At 38.7% G+C, this 20,292-nt stretch overlaps 2 protein-coding genes across 3 annotated transcripts in view; one reads left to right on the top strand and one right to left on the bottom strand.

Moving 5' to 3' along the window:
- LOC109424591 (neuronal acetylcholine receptor subunit alpha-7-like) overlaps positions 1 to 20,292 on the top strand; it is a 953,623-nt gene that overhangs the window by 629,767 nt on the left and 303,564 nt on the right. The window contains exon 4 of the mRNA XM_062844539.1: positions 7,535 to 7,644. Coding sequence (XP_062700523.1) covers positions 7,535 to 7,644 — 110 coding nt within the window. The remainder of the gene's footprint in view (positions 1 to 7,534; positions 7,645 to 20,292) is intronic.
- LOC134284948 (uncharacterized) lies at positions 9,140 to 11,138 on the bottom strand. 2 transcript variants are annotated; one of them, XM_062844577.1, is made up of 3 exons: positions 9,802 to 11,138; positions 9,668 to 9,734; positions 9,140 to 9,612 (listed from the first exon to the last, which is right to left on the bottom strand). In XM_062844577.1, exon 1 carries the CDS (start codon positions 11,069 to 11,071, stop codon positions 9,872 to 9,874), a length of 1,200 nt encoding a protein of 399 aa, XP_062700561.1. In that variant the 5' UTR covers positions 11,072 to 11,138; the 3' UTR covers positions 9,140 to 9,612; positions 9,668 to 9,734; positions 9,802 to 9,871. The 2 variants fall into 2 exon arrangements, with proteins under 2 accessions (XP_062700561.1, XP_062700559.1); XM_062844575.1 differs by having other exon boundaries at positions 9,140 to 9,734.

Raw genomic sequence — 20,292 nt, forward strand, 5'->3', positions numbered from 1 at the left:
AAAATAAGTTTATCCAGATTCTGTACTTGCTTTTCTCTCATGTAACAATTCCGCTTCAAATGGATCAAATTAAGTTCAATTTGCTGAAAACCCTCTTTGATGTCGCAAAGAGTTGCTTGTTGAACTTATTCAATCGATTCCAGGAGAACAATATCGTTTCGGATGATTGGAGGCATGTGAAGGTGATAGCAATCCAAAAGCCAGGTAAACCCACGTCAGATCATAGATAACTCATACCATCCAATCGCGATGTTGTCGTGCCTACGGAAGTTGTTGGAAAAGTAGATTCTTTTTCTACTGAACAAATGGATTGAATCATGACCTTCCATGTTGTCAGTCTGTATTCGCAATAATCGGGACACAGAAATACGGCTGCAACTCTGCAATAGATCATTAAAATTGCTCAAATTTGGCCAATAGCATCTTAAGATGTGTTTATTTCACCTGCAAAATTTCATGTGAATCGGTGCAACACTTTTTGTTGTAGCAATGAAGCAGTAGAATGCGCGCCACTGAACTTTGTACAGCCCCTAGTTTTGTTTGACAGCGCTGTATCTTTTGAATTCGGCAAAAGCAAATGACTAAAATTTTGAACACAAACCTCTCAATCTACATTTCTTGCATAGTCGAAATTTCAAACAAATCGATGCACTAACAACAATTGTAGTCGAAGCATATATTGGGACTTAACTTGATTATAAACCCCCCCCCCCCTCCAAAGTTTCCTTTATTGTTTCTATTGTCCTATTCAAATAACTACAGTCTGTTGTCCTATTAGACGCTGCCACCCACTTTACGCCCACTGCGTTTTCCAGGCTGTCTTCTTACCAAATTATTTCATTTTTTGTAAGTGATGAGTCTATAGTTAGCACTAACTGAACTAAAAAAATTCAGCTGGATTGGTTACAAGACAGCTGAGAAATTGCGGTGGGCGTGAAGTGAGTGGCAGCATCTAATAGGAGACTCGACTGTACACCAATGACCATCAAATTTTGCAGGCATAATTTCATGAAAATTGGTAGAGAAATTTAAAAGTTATAAATAGGCAAGCTGCCTTCGAACGCATGAATGTCGCATGTTATAATAAAAAAAAACACGAGAAAAACGCATTTGAAGTTTTAAAATAAACTTGGCTATTGTCGCATTTGATTGACTTTAAAGCAATAAATATTAATTCATGTTTTGACAAAATATTTCTAAAATACGTATGAAAATACAGTAAGGACCCGATTTTGTCAGCCCCATTTTGCGACGATCTTTTTGCTCTCATTATCTTACGGTAACATTTTAAGCAATTTATTAATATTTATCATCAAGCTACTGCTGAGATGCAGAACATAAAAGAATAAAAAGTTTGAAAACCTGTTAAGTTTTTGAAGAGAGCAAAAATGTGTTCCGAAAAGGGGCTGACAAAATCGGGTCTCGTATGTATGTCGTTTGACATTAAAAAATAAAAAATGTCGAACGGCAGCAAACATCGCACATGAAAAACACGAAAATTTTTCACTAACACTCACTTTTATCAACACCAGTGAAATTTGGGTCAAATAATTACCTGCACCAGAGAATTCTGAATCAATTTTTTGGCCAATTTTACCGTACTAAAATTTTACTGTACTAAATCAGCCGTACTTCTGTGTCCCGATTATTTCGGATACAGGCTTTAACCCTCGACCGATCGCGCTGTTGTATTTTGTACAACACGTTGAAAAAATCTCACCTTCTGTTCTCAGCATTAGTGTGGTGCTGACGGTGGTGGCCAACCGCGCGAGTTACGGAAGGTTAATGGCTCCATTCCTTTTTCTTGGTATTTTTCTCCCTCAACTCTGCATATCAATCTTATACACACTAAATTCACTTTCATAATGATTGGGGTGTTCCAAAATTGCACATTATCAGAAAATGTGGGTGCTCACCCTGCAGATGATAGGGTTTAAGAAACAAACTTTTGTATGAAGGCAACTTTCATAAATGACGTTTACAGGTCGCCCCGGCGAGGTTATTGAAAATTGATTATTTTTCGTAGTAAATATCAAACAAATATTTTTTACTGTACAAAAATTGGAAAAAAATCCACCATTTTCTTTTTTTTTATATAGATCCAAACTACTTGGGAAAAATAAGTCACGATATGTTTAGCATGTAACTTTTGAATACCGAATTTTTGAAATTACTCTAATTACTTTTTCGACATATGTACCGTGATTTCGTCAATTTTCATCTGAGTTTTTTGAAGTCACCCTTAATTGATCATAAATTGGTGGTAGTATATTATACTCAAGTGGCCATGCAATATCCGGAACAATTCCGGGGATATTCCAGATTGTGCTGGGGTCAGGGGGTTGCCAAAATGGCTAAAAGTGGTTATTTCGTGTGTTATTGTCTTTGATGCGAAGAGTGAAACACAACTGCGATAACCAGATTTGAATAAGTTGATCCATCCAGATCCCCGTAACAGGTTCCACGGAGGTGTCATCGGGGACATTTCTGGTTTGCAACCAAAACATGCCATGCGACGTATCAATCTTCATGATTTTAAGAGAGTAGGGCAGAAAACAATGACTTAAGTCAGTGCTTCCCAAACTGTGCGCCGCGGCGCCCTGGTGCGCCGTGAACATCTCTCAGGTGCGCCGCAGGCTCTTGAGCCAAAACACAAAGAACAAACTCTTATTATTGAAGGCAGAATATATTTTTAGTTGTTTTTGTATTGTTACTAAAATTAGTGTCTCCTCAAACCCTTTTATGTATTCTATACCAATGTCTTACCTTTTCGAGAAAGACTTCAAAAGAAAGTCATTCAAAGGGGTTTCCCCTCTTCTTAATTTTCAATTAAAAAGCGAATATTCCAAAGTCTACGAATGTTTTCCGGTATTTCGAATATTCTCATGAAACATTAGGATTTTTACAAAATTTCTAAATTTCCGGAATTTTAATTTTTTTTGTAAAAACTCTCAAATTGTTATTTGGACTTTGTATGGTTCTGCTTAGTTTTCGATTTTATCAGTAGCTTGTAATTCAAAGTAAATATTTCAAGAAACTGTCATCTATAATTACTGTTGATCTCCAAGTCTTCGTGCTGTTTCAAACGTTTTGGGACGACATTTGTACTTACATCATGATCATAACTTGTTTGTTTGTCTCTATAATTGAGATTTCCAGCTCTAGGCTGGTTTAGCTCCTTATAGTAAAAAAATCTGCGACAATTTATGTGTCGATTTCATGCGCGATTCCGAAAACCACCCTTTTTGAGTTGTTGAGTTGGGATTTTTGAGTTCCGAATACCAAACATTATCCCTCACCGTCACTGTCGGACGGCTGACAGCTTCTAAACAATCCATTTTTCCTAAAATTTGGTAATCTACGCACTTTATTTAACAAATTTAAAAGTTTAATGCAATCGTTCAGAAATTTGGTTTTAAGTTCTGCGAATCTTTCCTTTTTATTTTAAGCAAGCATGACATTGAAGATTTTTTTGCGATTCATATTTGAAATTTTGAACTGAATGTGTTAAAATTCTTTGTAAAAAGTTGTTGGTGCGCCGCGACAATTTCAAAAAATTCAAAAGGCGCCGCGGTAGCAAAAAGTTTGGGAACCTCTGACTTAAGTATGTATCAACTGATGTCGCCGCCCCGGAATACCTGGGACAGGTTTCGTGGGGGCCTCTCATACACAATAACACACGAAATAATCACTTTTTTTATTCGTGAATTTTAGCTTAGGCTAATTCTTCACACCGAAATAATCGCTTTAAGCCATTTGGCAAAGCAGATCCCTCCCCCACCCCTTGACCACAGTACAATCCGTAATATCTCCGGAATGATTCCGGATATTACATGGCCACTTGAGTGTAATAAGCAAGCACCAATTTATGATCGATTGAGGGCAACTTTAATAAAATCGGATGAAAATTGGTGAAATGCCAGCATTTTGAAAATGAGTTACGTGAAGGTTAAAGCTAAAAATAGTTTGTAAAAAATGACCATCATCTAGCTCAAGGGTTATTAAATGATGAGTTAACGTGTTTTACAGTCAATTAGTCACATATTTTTGTATTAAAATCAATATTCTCCGAAATTGCGTGCTAGGTAAATTTCAAAGACACTTTCAAACTTTTGTTACCGTACCTGTATCGCACATGGAATATTCGAATGAATGTTTATAGCTGCCAAGTATTAGCTAAACTCGATTTCGCCATCGAAATTTCTATAAATATTGATATTTATGCAACCGTCGCACTCTTGAAAATTACTACTTACACGCTTGAAACATTTTAGTCAGCGGTGTCCGCGGATCTATGTTTACTCTACTATCTATAATTTTCAGGTGTTTTTTATTCAAATTTATCAAACTTTAAACTTAAATAATTAAAAATTTGCAAAGCTTTTCGCATTCTGGGGTGGTTAATTCAGGTGGAAAAATATTGCAGCACCTACAAAGGCATTTCACTGGCTGATCGATTTCATCCCGAAACTAAAATTTTAGATATTTTATTTTAAATGATATTTATCGCAATAAAATAATTTGCAGTAAATGTTTCAACTTCGTTGACTGATGACAACCGTGGTCGTACTTGTTTTGAAGCTTTGAGTGTGACCATATTGTTACCTACCAATCAGGCTAAGGCCGGGGTGGCCTCTGCTGTACGTCTCCAATCGTCCTCCACTTGGTCGACCCAGCTAGCTCGCTGCGCACCACGTCTTCTTGTACCGGTCGGATGACTCTCGAGAACCATTTCAGTCGGGTTGCTATCCGACATCCTGATGACGTGACCCGCCCACCGTAGCCTCCCGATTTTAGTGGTATGGACGATGGTTGGTTCTCTCAGCAGCTGATGCAGCTCATGGTTCATTCACCGTGACCATATTGTTAATAATTCAAAAATTGAACGTCAAAAACTGTGAAAAGTGAATAATTTAACCCAAAATCACGGTACCATGGCTTTTACCCACCATAAAAAGTATCTCAAACTAATGCTAATTTACAACAATTTCCATAAAAAGATAGAAACTTTGCCGAAGACAGCATGGCGTTTTTTCTATTAGTTTTAAAGTTGTTCGCGTTTTACTGTTCTTTGGAGAAATTTGAATTTTTAGGTATTTTTTCTAAAAATGTCACATTAAAACTGCCCAACAACACATATAAAGTAAAAAATCGCGTATGCTCAACAAGTTTTTGTCTTGAATGTGTTTAGGAATAATGGTGACATCATTTATTGAATTGACAAAAAAATATAAACTTTAGTATCAAAAAGTTAATTTCAAAACATGGCGTGACTTATTATTTTACCAAGTAGTTTGAATCTATATCAAGCTTTAAAAATATAAAATGATGGTTTTCGCCAATTTTTGTACGGTAAAAAATATTTATTAAAAAAAAAACAGACACGGACATGACACATATTACGAGCACCAGTGGATACGAAGAAGAGACATTTATTGCGAAAAGTTTCATCACTCGGAGCGGGAATCGAACCCTCACCCCATGGCATGGTGCGGTTATACGCTTGATGACGCTAACCGCTCGGCCAGGATGCTCCATATTTGATATTTATTATGGAAAGTAGCCATTTTTTTTCAAAAATATCGCCGGGGTGACCTCTAAACGTCATTTATGAAAGTTACCGTCATGCAAAAGTTTGTTTCTAACACCCTTAGCTATCATTTGCAGGGTGAGCTCCCAAGATTTTTGATCATGTTAAATTGTGGGACACCCTCATAATGATGTTTCTGTATGGTATTTTATTTGATGCAACTTTTTTTTTTGCACGGCATAACAATAACTAGAGCTATTCAGTACAAGTATTCCTCGCAAGAATTCACATAATAAATAATATGCAATAATGATAGTAACTGCAGCGCCCGAGGACGTTCGTTGGGCAGATCTAGAGAAGGTTTCAGGATGACCTAAGGGAGGAAGGATCAAATTGGTGAACTAGAAGGTCTCAAAGAAAAATAGAATGTCTCTGGGAGGCTGGATTTCGAGGGTTTACAGAGAGTTTCAATAAATGTTTTGGGGATTTCATGGGGCCAACAAGGGCGTTTTAAGAGATTTCGCAGATGTTCTAAGGGTCCCAAAAATATTGAAGTGGTTCCAGGGGGCTTCAGAGTTTTCCAGTGTTTTTAAGGAGTGTTTCCATAAGATTCCAGGGGTTTTGTCTGGTTTTCAGGCGTGCTTCAATGGATCTTAGAGAGTTTCACGGGTTTTTGGAGCATTTGAAGAGTTATCATGGAGTTTCAGGGGGGTTTAGGTGGTGTTGGCGATACTCGCCTTGCCGTGTCTCGAAGGACTTTCTTCGCTAGTCCTAGACTAGCACCGAGACGCACTAAAACCGCGATCGTTGCACCCACGAAAAGAAAATTGCACAAGTCCCTTTTTACGGGGGGACTACACAATCAAGACCGCATATCACACGCGCGGGTTATTGAACCTTGGAACGTTGTCATCTATCGACCAGAACAACGAGACGAGAAGAGTTGGAACGTAGTGTCTACTTCAACGTGTATTTGCTTACTGATTACTATTTACAATTGTTGCTGTATTCACAGCGTCGTCGGTCGACCATCGGCTATTTCGGTGGTCAATCATTCTCTCGCTCAGTTGTAATTGATGAGAGATGATGGGGTTGACTGGATAATTGGTTATTCTATAAAACGTTGTGGCTATCTCCAACATCCAAAATTATCATGGAGTTTCAGGGGGGGTTTCGGTGGTTTTCAGAAAGGTTTTAATGTTATGGGAGAAGTTTCTAAGATCTTTGAGGAGGTGTTCTGGGTGGATCACAGGTAGCTTTCAAAGGCATTTTAGAAGTATGTCTGAAGGTCTTGAGAGTCTCATTGGGAGTTTCAAGGGATTTAAGAGGTTTCGAATATGGCATGCAAAAAGAGATTTCAAATAGAAATAAAAACTCAGCATGATGATTGCAAAAAACACTTTTTTTTTCAAGAGAATAACGTACCTAGTATTAATCGAACTATCTTTTTGTCACAGTGATCGCAGATTTGCCAAAATCTAGAGTGGTTTGATAGTTTTATTTATGTTCGATATTTTGATTTATCCCCAGTAGAAATTCAAATTAAGCATTCACAAAACTATAATATATCATCATTTTTCACCTGTTCTACCTAATAGTAGACTGATGTCAGTTACGATCCCCTCCGCCAGAAAACTGACAGAAGCCACACGAAATTGAATTTCCAATCAAGGTCCAAGCATAGTCAGTCGGTGATGTTTTATCTTCCATTGTCGTATAGCTGCGTAGATATATGCCAGTGTTGACAGCGCGTAATTTGATTTGTGTGTTTTTACGGTACATTTTTTATAGAACGCTTTTCCGCCGGAGGCGGGAAGCTGCCACCCCAAAAAAATGGATTAAGATAATCGTTTTGCTTTCGCAAATTGATGGTGTGTGTATGCCAGCCGTAAATTTGGGGTTTCATTTTCGAGTGATGGTCATTTGGGCGGCAATTGATGGAAATGTGAATCCACATTTTTTTATTTTTTCTCAGTTTTTCTTCTCTCGTTTGTCTCTTTGCAGGAGTGGAACGACATGAACGTACGGTGGAACTCATCCGAGTACGGTGGAGTGCGGGATCTACGAATACCGCCGCATCGACTGTGGAAACCGGACGTGCTGATGTACAACAGGTGAGTGTTTTTATCTAGGGATGTTTTGGGTTTGAGGAGAGGAATCGATACGTTATTTTGAAGGATACTTTTGTTTTGATTCTTCTTATTAGAGCATTTAAAACTCAATATTTGGCCAAATTCTGACCACCCTAGCGTACCTGTAACTATACGAGAATAACCACGAAAAGATGGTCCAATCCAAGCCAAAAAAGTTTCAGCATGAATCAATAAGCTCCCATAAAAATTTCAACCCTTTCCTTCCAAGAGTTTCTGCTTCGTCAATCGGAAAAAATAAACTTTCCACTTCAACCTTACGGTTCTTCCGAGTCTACTAGCAACTACCTATAGCCCACCTGAAGCTTGAGACTGTGTGAAGCCACTTATCTTTTCCACTTCACACTTCATCGGCGTTGCTGGCCCGAAGGGAAAGTTCATCACTCAATCAAGCGTCTCAATCAATTTAGCTTCTCCTATTGGACGATCGGTCGATCCACTCGTCCGTCGGTCGACAAGTCGATTGCCATCTTCTCCGTCGTGACTGACTGACTGACTCCCGATGCTGTTGAATAGAAAACGGGTGGAAAATAAATGGAAAGCGATTACCATTAGAAGGGGGAAACGAACGGAGCCGCCGGCCCTCGGTGTGTTTCGTTTCAGTTGTTGAAAAGGTGAACCCGAAAAAAGAATCCCTCGACAGCAGCAATCGGAAACGGATATCAACAATTTCCTTCGATTTCCCGTGTTTTGTCTCTTGCTCGGTGCGGTGCGACAACGCGCGCCGCTCGCACGGAGACCAATTTTTCATCTCTTTGGTGTTCTCTTGAATCGAGAAGCAGGCCGCGTGACTAAAGGGTGTACGGCAACTTTTCGACAAGTCTCGCACTCGAGAATTCCCAAAGCCTACTTTTTCGAAAGTATGCCGAAAGTTGTTCAGCTCGCGGCTCTTACCAGCCAGCGTACCTGGTCTCACAGGGCGGGCCGAGAAACGAAAACTTCCCGGGGAAACTTGCTCCATAAATTTCGGTTAAATATGAGATGGCGCTGCGGAATGCTTCCAGTTGAAATTTTCATCAGGATAAGAACTTTACATCGGCTGGGCTGGGGGCCGTTATCTGTTGGGGACAGCGTGTTCTGTACACAGTACAGTGTACAGTTTTAGACGCGACTTACAACATCCGAGACAAACAGACAACTTAAAGTTCGGGGTCACTGATTGTCTCCGGGGTGCGGCACGGATCCACACGAAGTCGAGTCACAGATGTGGAAACTTCAAGACAACAACGTCGGCAATGATCTGAAAGGGCAAGGATTTTGAACAGTGGTACAGCGGTGTTTTATTGGAAGGTAAAAAAATCGTAAAATTTATTTCTGTTGATTTCATTTCAAGCACCACGAGTACGTACTAAATTGTCATTTGTTTTTATGTTTATACGCTCCCGTTCAAAAGTTTGGGGTCACCCCCTCAAAAACATGTCATTTTTTAGGCCCATATCTCCGCCAATGTGCTTCCGAGTTCAAAACCCTAGGTTTCATTCAAAAGATAATAAGTCAAAGAAACTTTAAACATGATTTAAAAGAAACTTTTTCAAAAAAATTTCTATGTAAACTTGACCCAAAGTTGCCAAATTTTCTAAAAAATGAATATAAACTTACGGCAGTGTCGCTGGAAATTGGGACGACCAAATTTTAAGATGAGAGCGGTAATATGACCCATTTTCTATTAGCTTTCAACTGCTTTTTACAGAACTTAGCTAAAAAATCTAGAAAAAAGTTATTAAGTAAATTAATCCTTGATGTCATCGACCAAAACTTTGGGGTCACCCCTCAATATGATGTATCGGCCAAAAGTTTGGGGTTACGGATAAGGAGAGTTCGACTGTTACGATCTATATAGCTACTTCGGCACTGCAGTCTTGGGGAATTAAAACGATAGTTTTAGATTTTTCCCAACGTTTCGACTCGTATTAGAGTCTTCTTCAGGGGATACTGTAATTATGGGAATCATTATTGTGTGGGTTACATGTTTCGATAGTTCACTTACATTCTGATTAATCGTTTTTCGTTTGGGTTGACATAGAACTGTCGGTGTCTAAACTATTGAACATTGGCTGTAAACAGGCATACACAATGTTTAGTTACACATATTATTCTAAAAGTGGTTTGAATTAGACCTACATGTGGGATATTAAGTGAAACGTAGCGAGTTTTTTTAATTTCACTTAATGAAGCAACTAAATTCTTCGCACTACACATCTGGTGGAGGTAACGGTTGGTTTGAAGATGGTGGATCATTAGTTGTTTGATGGGTTTGAAATGTTTTGCAAAAGGTTTGTAAGATGGCTGCGTATGTGGAGTTTAACCCACTAACGTCTGTGCGATGATTTACTGTGTGTGGTGTGTTAGTGATATGGCACATTTCTAGAAATGCGAGTGTGTTCGTGTGATTGCTTCTGTCTAACACTGTGACCTGGCCTAGATTGAACATGTGGTCGTGATCGATGCAATGTTCGATTAACGCTGTTCGCTCTCTCAATGTTATCATATCTGTATCGGTTTTACTATACCCTAATTCTTTTAGCCTGTTTAGTTTGTTAATATGTGTTTTGTGTCCGTATAATCTTGTTTGTAATCTGTTGTTGGTCATACCAATGTAGCATTGTTTACAATTGCTGCATGGTATTTTGTATACTACTCTACTCCTATCTAGCATACTAATCGGGTCTTTTACGGGTGTATGGAAACGTTGGATGGTTTTGGTTTGTCTGCATGCGATGGTGATGTTGTTGTAGTCTCTGTTGAGGATGTGGATGATGCATTCGGATAGTCCTGCGACGTATGGGATGGATCGGTAGATCAGATGTTCTCCGTGGTTTGTTGTTGTTGGCTCGATATTATATGCATTTGGAGGTCGTTGAATTATTGAGGCAATTTCACGTTGAGTGTCCATTCCAGGTGCCGAAGGATCTGTGCTGGTTATTATGAGCGGTCGTGTCGATGAGATGGCATTGGAGCATGTTGATGACTGTAGCTGTGACTGATTTGTCGGACGATCGATCGATGGGTTGGATGGCTGGATTGTTGGTTGGGACGATGATTGGTGTTGGATGGTTGGCGGCATAGCTGTTCGGGCTGGTATTTCTGTGATAGAAGCTGTTTGTTCCTGTCTACCGTGATGATTGTTTTGATTGATGTACAGATGGAAGATTCTGTTTATCAATGTTTTCGGATACCCGTTCATGATGAGCTGATTCTGGATGATTTTCTTCTTCGCAGCTGTGTTTAAGTTGGTGGATAGTGTACAGACCCTGTGTATAAAGTTTCTTGCGACGTTTACTTTATATTTGGGTAGGTGGAAGGAGTGCCAGTTCAGCATCCTTCCGGAAGCTATTGATTTCATGAACCATTCGGTATGCAGAGTTTGGTCCTCGTTTCTGATCACCGTCATATCTAGGTATGGCAACTTTCCATTAACTTCGGTTTCTAGCGTAAACTGTAGCCTCACTTCGTGTCGGTTGAACGCGTCGAGTACATTGCATCGATCACGACCACATGTTCAATCTAGGCCAGGTCACAGTGTTAGACAGAAGCAATCACACGAACACACTCGCATTTCTAGAAATGTGCCATATCACTAACACACCACACACAGTAAATCATCGCACAGACGCTAGTGGGTTAAACTCCACATACGCAGCCATCTTACAAACCTTTTGCGAAACATTTCAAACCCATCAAACAACTAATGATCCACCATCTTCAAACCAACCGTTACCTCCACCAGATGTGTAGTGCGAAGAATTTAGTTGCTTCATTAAGTGAAATTAACAAAACTCGCTACGTTTCACTTAATATCCCACATGTAGGTCTAATTCAAACCACTTTTAGAATAATATGTGTAACTAAACATTGTGTATGCCTGTTTACAGCCAATGTTCAATAGTTTAGACACCGACAGTTCTATGTCAACCCAAACGAAAAACGATTAATCAGAATGTAAGTGAACTATCGAAACATGTAACCCACACAATAATGATTCCCATAATTACAGTATCCCCTGAAGAAGACTCTAATACGAGTCGAAACGTTGGGAAAAATGTAAAACTATCGTTTTAATTCCCCAAGACTGCAGTGCCGAAGTAGCTATATGTTTGGGGTTACTTTCGTAAAACATGGAAAAGTGATTTGGTGATATCTTCGTCATCTATAGTTCAATTTTAATTATTTTTGGCTCATTTCAAAGATAATTAACTAATTTTACGTTTGATGTCTTCAACTTAACGTATTTAACGATTTTTGTATATAAAAATGTTATGTAAAGTTAGCACATTTTACCACGCTTCAAAAAATGAGACAACTTTACGTTAAGTTTTAGTATGTAAATTTCAACAAATATGTGTGGTTCAATGTCTATGCAGTAAGTATCATTCATTTTGTTTCAAATAACCCAAGAAGAATTAAAATTGAATGAAAGATGACAAAGATATCAACAAATCACTTTTCCATGTTTTACGATAGTGACCCCAAACTTTTGGTCGATGACATCAAGGATTAATTTACTTAATAACTTTTTTTCTAGATTTTTTAGCTAAGTTCTGTAAAAAGCAGTTGAAAGCTAATAGAAAATGGGTCATATTACCGCTCTCATCTTAAAATTTGGTCGACCCAATTTGCAGCGACACTGCCGTAAGTTTATATTCATTTTTTAGAAAATTTGGCAACTTTGGGTTAAGTTTACATACAAATTTTTTTGAAAAAGTTTCTTTCAAATCATGTTCGAAGTTTCTTTGACTTATTATCTTTTGAATGAACCCTAGGGTTTTGAAATCGGACGCAAATTGGCAGAGATATGGGCCTAAAAAAATTAAATGTTTTTGAGGGGGTGACCCCAAACTTTTGAACGGGAGTGTACATACATAATTCATGGTTAGGATGGATAGTATTTGCACAACTGCTGCATCATTATTCTAAGAAATGTTTGCGATGATTCGGCAAGGATGCGTAAAGGAATTTCTCTAGTAATTTTCCCATACCATTTTTCAGTGATTTCATCATGGATTCCTCCAGAGATTTATTTCAAGATTTCCTCTAAGGATTTCACCAGACATTACTCCGGGCATTTTATCTTGGATATCTTAACAGATTTCTCCCACTTCGAGGATTCCTTCTGGAATTTCTCCAGGGATTTCCAAAGGAACTGCTCTATAGACCCTTTGTATGCATATATTTCCCCATTAACTTGATGATTTTGTAGCTATATCGGTCTCTTTCTACTCATAGTATAAGGGAGTAGAGATCAAAGTGGATAATGGAATGATAGATATGATAGAATTCGCTAGGTAGCGAACAAGTGTGAAAATTTTGTAGAAGGTGAAATTAGGCAAGTAGGCCATGTATTGAACGAATACATAGAATGTCTGAAACTTTTGCCAGTCTTGGTAAGGTGGTATGAACTACCAACCAAGCCGATCTGTTTAAAAGCACAGGTCGCACGGCAGAAGTTTCACGCATTCGATGTATTCGTTCAATACATGGCCTACTTGCCTAATTTCACCTTCTATAAAATTTTCACACTTGTTCGCTACCTAGCGAATTCTATCATATCTATCATTTCATTATTCACTTTGATCTCTACTCCCTTATACTATGAGTAGAAAGAGACCGATATAGCCACTAAATCATCAAGATAATTAAAGAATACGGTCGATAAATCAGTATATGATATATTTCCCCAGACCCTGCAAGTATTTCTTTAGAGATTTTTTAAGGGATTTCTCTATATATTCCTTAAATAATTCTGCTAGACATTGTTTCAATGGTTTCATCTGGAGTTATTCGAAGTATTTCTGTAGGAACTACTACCAGAAATTCTTTCAGAAAATTTTACCACAATTTAAAAAAATCCAGATATTCATTCAAAATTTTGTACAAAAATCCTTTAGGAATCCGTTTAAAGATTCCTTTAATAGTTCGTTCAGAAACTACTGCAAGCATGGATTTGTGCAGTTTTTTTTCCAGAGATTTTTACAGAAATTTCTATGAGTTCATAAGAAAGACGGAAATTCTATGAATTCGATAAGAAAACTCCCCTGGGATTGCTTGACAAATTTCTCATGGAATTGCTTCCATGATTCATCCTGGGGTTTATTCAGGAAATCCTCCAGGTTCTTCTCCATGAATTCCGTCAGAGATTCACTAGAGACGTTTTTCTGGGACTCTTTCAGGATCAACTCTAGGGATTAGTCTAAAAATACCACCAAGGATTCTTCCAGGAACTCTTCTTGGGATTTCTTCAGGAATTCTTCTGGAATTCTTTCATGGATTCCTCCAGGAATTCAACCAGGAATTCCTACAGGGATTGTAAAGAGGGTTCCCTTATTTAGAAATTCCTCTTGAGATTGCTTCCGGGATTCATCCTAGGGTTTCTTCAGGAATTCCTTCAGGGACTGCTACAGGGAATTCTTTAGGAGTTGCATCACGAACTCTTCTTAGGACTCATTCAGGATTTTTCTAAGAATTTCTTCTGCGATTTCTTCAGAAAATCCACCTGGGGTTTCCTTCAGGGACTCTTCTTGGGATTCCTCCGGATACCTGCGGGGATTCTTCCGGGAATATCTGCAGAGATTCCTTTGGGAATTCCTTTAGGGTGGCTGTACCAATTATGGCACTACCTAAGGAAAACTATTTGTACAAAAGTAACGAGAGGATCAACGAATGTCATCAATATGTTAAAAGATAGCTTAGTTTCTTTACTTTACAGGAAAAATATAGAAACTGACCCAAAACTACTTTTAGTTTTTATAACAGCGTTAGCCAATGATAGGAACCCTGCACCAATTATGGTTATATTTTTTAACTTCGGTTCCTTTTCGCACTATTTGCATGAATTCCTTATGGGGTTAGCCATAATTGGTACACTATGACGAAAAGGGTGCAAGGATGCCAAAATTGTAAGGAAACTGATTTCTTTCTACCATAATCTGAGCAAAATGTGAAGTTTAAATGATTGCAACCATCTTTTGTGAACGTGATCTATTTTTCACAATTTTTTTTCTTGTTAATTTACATCGTTAAAGGGTGAAAATCAACTATGGCGAACAATTGGTACTATAGCCATAATTGGTACACTTACCCTATTCCTCTAAACATTCCTCCACAAATTTCTCTAATGATTCCTTCAAAATTTCCTCTACAGATTCCTTCAGAAAATTTTTACAGGCATTCCTCCAGGAATTATTCCAATGCATTATTCCGGGAATTCCTCAAGCAATTTTTTCAGGGATTTCTCCAGCGTTTCCTACAGGAATTCCCCTAGAAATTCCTATCAGAAATTATTTAAGACTTCCTCCAGATTTCTCCAGAAATTGCTTCAGGGATTCCTCCAGGAATTCCTACAGGTAGTGCCACAGCAAGTCTTCCATGTGTTCCTCCTGGAGTTCCTCGAGCGAATCCTCCAGGCATTCCTTCAAGAGTTACTCCTCTAGGCCTTCTTCCAGGAAACCCTCTAGAAATTCCTCCAGGCTAACCTCCAAAATTATATCCAGAAATTTCTCTAAGAATTCTTCCAAGAATTCTTGTAAGAATAATCCTAGGAGTACGAAATCTTTCAAAAATTCCCACAGCAATTCTTCCGGCAGTTTCTGCAGAAAATCCTCCACGATTTCATGCAGAAATGCCTTCAGGGACTTCTCCAGGAATCCATCCAACAATTCTTCCAAGAATTTCTTTAAGAATTTCTCTATGAATTCTTCTAAGAACTACTCCTGGAATTCCTCCAAGAATTTCTTCAGGATCCAAATATTCCAACAGCAATTCCTTCAGTAATTTCCCCAGGAAACCCGAGCAGAAGGGCATACCTCACAAATACCATGCGAAGAGCACCATGTGATCTAATACCTAAAATTGTTATTGCTGCGTTATTCTACGAAATGTTATGAGAACATCACAATAACTGTTGGAGGTATTTGAGCAGCGTTTGGTATTGATGTGGTATTTGTTGGTTTAGCAGTGAAAATAACCGAAAAACAAGATTTTCTATTATATCATAAAGTCATCGAACAAATGAAACATTTGATAACAAGAAATGTTATTAGTTTGTTATTCAATAGCTTTGGGATAACATATACAGCACTTGAAGTTTTAGGTATGCATTCATTATTGAAATAACAAGACTTGATATTTTCGAGGTGTTATTCATACTAAATTTTGGTATTTGTTTTTGTTATTTTGCCTCTTATTACCACCTAATGAAGGGCATATCAAAGTATGGTAGTATTTAAGATAAATACCTTGATATGTTATTCACTTGTTATTTTCTTTTGCTCGGGAATCCTCCAGGGATGCTCTAAGAAATTCCTACAGGAATTCCTCCAGAAATTCCTCCAGAAATTCCTCCAGAAATTCCTCCAGCAATTATTCCAGGTTTTTTTTTCAAAAATTCCTCCTAGAATTTATCCTCCAGGGTTTGCTCCAAGGATTTCTATAGAGAAAGGCATTCCTTCAGGAAATCCTACTGGAATTCATCCAAGTTTTTCTCCAGGAATACTTCCAGGAATTGCTTCAAGCATTTCTACAGGACTTCATGCAGGCATTCCTCCAGTTACTCCTCCAGACATTTCTCCTGGACTGCCGAAATTCTGCAAAGTGACGTAAGCGACATTGATAGTTTTGGCGCATTTTTTGGTTATTATGCATAAAACTCTTGCTCATCCTCTAAGCTTCTTTCCATAGATGATAGATTGCGACTAGATCTTGCATTCTAATACAGCAGGCATACCACAGTGTTATTTTTACACCATATATTAAATATAATGTACCAAAAAATATCGACATTTTGAATGGCGCTTACGTCACTTTGCAGAATTACGGCAGTGGAGTTCCGGCAGATATTTTTCCAGTAAATGTTCCGGGGATTCCTCCGGGGATTCCCAGGAATTTATGCAGAAATTCTTCAAGGGATTGCTCTAGAACTTTTTTCAGGGATTCCTAATGAAATTTCTTCAACAACTCCTCCAGACATTCCTCCAGGAATTCTTAAAAACTTACACTAGGAATTCCAGGAATTCCTCAATAGATTTCTTCAGAACTTTCTTCAGGGTTTCTTCCCAAAATTTCTCTAGGAATTCCTTCAGGAATTCCTCCAATCGGTCAATCAGAGGTTCCTCCAGTAATTCTTTTAGGTTTTTCTCCTGGGAATTTATTCAGGAAATCCTCCAGATATTCCTCAAAAAAAATTTCCAAGGATTCCTCCAGGAGTTCCTCCAGGAATTCCGGTGGTAACTGCTCCAGGGATTCCGCCAAGAATTCCTTCAGGCATTTCTCCAGGCATGCTCACAAGGATTCCTCTACGGATAATTTCAGGAACTCCTTCAAAAATTCCTCCAGGCATTCCTTCTGGAGTTCCTCCAGGAAGTTCTCTAAAGATTTTCCCAAGAATTCCTCCAAGGAATTGCTCCGGGAATTCTTTCAAGGATTGCCGCAGGAATCGTGATTTATTCAGAAATTCTTCTCGGGATCTTTTCAACAATTCATTCAGGAATTCGTTTAGAAATTTCAGAAATTCTTCCACCATCTATTCCAGAAATACTTTTTTGAAAAACTTCAAGCATTGCTAGAGGTTTTTCTTCATGGTTTTGTATGGGGATTCTCCAAGATAATTTTAGAGGGATACATACAGGATCCAATAAGTTCTCTAAGAAGGCATCCAGGAATGCTTTCATTGTTTTTCCAAGAAATCGTTTTGGATTTTTGGATTCATGGATTTGTTCAGGAGTCCATCCATGTATTCCTTAATGTATACTTCCTGCATCTCCTGGAAAAAAAATCCTTCTGAAATTCGTCCTGCGATTCTTTCAGGAATATATTCTATGATTCTTTTATTTTTCTCTCCATGAAATCCTTCAAGAAGCAATGAATAGATTGTTCAGGAACTCCTCCAGAAGTTCCTCTAGATTCTTTCAATTTTTCTAGGGTGTTTTGTGAGTGTTCCCTTAGAAAGTCCTTCAGTGATTTTTGCATAAATTTGTCAACGGATTCCCTTCAAAAAACCCCTTTAGAATGCCTCAAGAGTTTTCTAAAACGATTGGTTTAGGGTCTATCTCAGAATTCTTTTAGGTACTAGTTTGTTTGAAGGCGCCAAGGCGCCCGTCAGCAGTTTGATTTTTTTCTTTTCATCATTTTTTTTTTGTTTCAAGAATATTACCTTGAATTCTGTTCATTCTTAACATACTGCTCCCTTTGGAATTGAGCCTGCTTTTCGAATTGGTGTTTTATATGCTTTTTGGATAAGACTATCTACGACGATTCACGGAACGGATGATGGCAATATGTATATGAAACAATATAAAGATTAATATACAGTCGAGCTTCCATGAGTCGATGTTCCTTTACTTGATATCGACTCATGGAGGGAAATTTGTCCATACTGAAAAATATTTTCTGGTTTACTATGATGGTCCCTTCAAACAGTTCTCCAAAGGATTTCTGTTCTACTATTCGATATTTCCATGAGCCGATGGTCCCTTCAATATCAACTTAGGGAGGTTTGACTGTATAATTTTTTTAAAATAAATAAATCTCAATTAACACTTGCAAAACAATGAGAAACTTGTTATAAACATTTCTGCAATTGTCCTAAAAAACGATTATCTGTGATAAAAAAAATACTGATGAGACGGTATAAACTATGTGTGCAATAGACCAAGAAATCCTGCTGCCGCCTCGTTTCCTCAATCCTCTATATATCCTCTATGTGTCCCGCCAGCTGTGAACAGCGAATAATTGTCATTCAGACAAAGTTTTTCCTGGCTAGAGCGAAGTATAACTTCATAGCACTCGCAATACGTCTGAACGATTGTCATCGAAAATCACACGGAAACAAAGCCCAAGAACAATCAAATATGCCGTTTCCTTGCAATTTAAACAACGCTTTATAAGAACTTCTGAAAATTAGGTGGCCCTTACCAAGGTTCTTACGATCATACATCTCAAAATTAAAGTATTGATAATCTTTGTATCCGGAAACCAAATGAATTTCTCGCAACTATGGAAGTGAGTGAATATATATTTTAACATTTATCTCATCTCATCTCTCATTTCATCTTGCATCTTTCATCTCGCATCTCGTCTCTCGGCTCATCTCTTATGTCATCTGTCATCGCATCTTTCACCTCATCTCTCATCTCTCATCTCATCTCTCATGTCATCTCTCATCTCATCTCTCATCTCATCTCTCATCTCATAACTCATCATATCTCTCATCTAATCTCTAATCTCATCTCTCCATCTCTCATCTCATCTCTCGTCTCATCTCTCGTCTCATCTCATCTCTCATCTCATCTCTCATCTCAACTCTCATCTTATCTCTCATCTCATCTTGCATCTCGCATCTCTAGTCTTTCATCTCGTCTCTTGGCTCATCTCTCATGTCATCTCTCATCTCATCTCTCATCTTATCTCTCATTTCCCTCTCATCCCTTATCTCTACCCTAATCCTCTAGCCTACCATCTACCCCATCCTCTACCCTACCTTCTGCCCTAACCCTCTATCCTACCATCTACCCTGCCTACTACCCTACCCTCAACCCTAACCGTCTATTACACCCTGTACCCAAACCCTCTACCTCAACTCTATCCCAACCCTCTACCCTAGCCTCTATTCCACCCTCCACTCTACCCTAGTCCTCTATCCTACCCTCCACTCTACCCTCCAACCTACCCTCTACCCTAACCCTCTACTATACCCTCCGCCCTACCCTCTACCACCCTAACCTCCTCCCTACCCGCCACCCTACCTTCTACCCTTACCTTCTACTCTACCCTCTACTCTTACACTTTTGCCCATTCGACCTTTTGTCCATTCGACCTTTTGTCCATTCGACCTTTTGTCCATTCGACCTTTTGTCCATTCGACCTTTTGTCCATTCGACCTTTTGTCCATTCGACCTTTTGTCCATTCGACCTTTTGTCCTTCGACTTTTTGTCCTTCGACTTTTTGTCCTTCGACCTTCTGTTCCAAACACTCTGCACCCTACCCTAACCCCTTTCCTTACCCTCTACCCTACCCTCTACCATAACCCTTTACTCTACCCTTTTACACTACCCTCTACCCTAACCATCTACCTTACCCTCTACCCTAACCCTCTACCCTACGCTCTACCATAACCCTTTACTCTAACCCTCTTCCCTACCCTCTACCCTAACCCTCTTCCCTACCCTCTACCCTAACCTTCTACCCTACCCTCTACCCTACCCTCTACCCTACGATCTACCCTAACCCTCTACCCTTGATCATCATCTGAATACCAAGCACTTGTTTGCAAATTTTACCAACTTGCATGCAAGCATTACAGACAGAAGGACAGATAGACAGACAGAAGGACAGATAGACAGATCAAGGATAGACAGATTAAATAATTTCACCAGGGATCTTCTTCCGAAGTTTGTGTAGGGATTTCTCCAGAAATTTCTTCTGACGGGTCTGGTGGTCTAGTGGCTACCGCTTCTGATTCGTATGCAGAAGGTCCCCAAGCAACCAAAAGTTCGGATTACACTTGAAGAACGAACTCAGAAGTTCAAGTTTGGTTCAATTCCGGTTTCGTTGAACTTAATTCTCCAAAAAGTTACTCTTGTATTGTTTATGAACTTGGAAGTACATGTACAAGCTTTTGA

The sequence above is a fragment of the Aedes albopictus genome, chromosome 1 (genome assembly GCF_035046485.1).
Source record: "Aedes albopictus strain Foshan chromosome 1, AalbF5, whole genome shotgun sequence".
Taxonomy (NCBI): domain Eukaryota; kingdom Metazoa; phylum Arthropoda; class Insecta; order Diptera; family Culicidae; genus Aedes; species Aedes albopictus.

Coding starts and splice junctions, on each gene's coding strand:
- LOC134284948 (XM_062844577.1), bottom strand. CDS start 11,071: ATGACGGTGATCAGAAACGAGGACCAAACTCTGCATACCGAATGGTTC.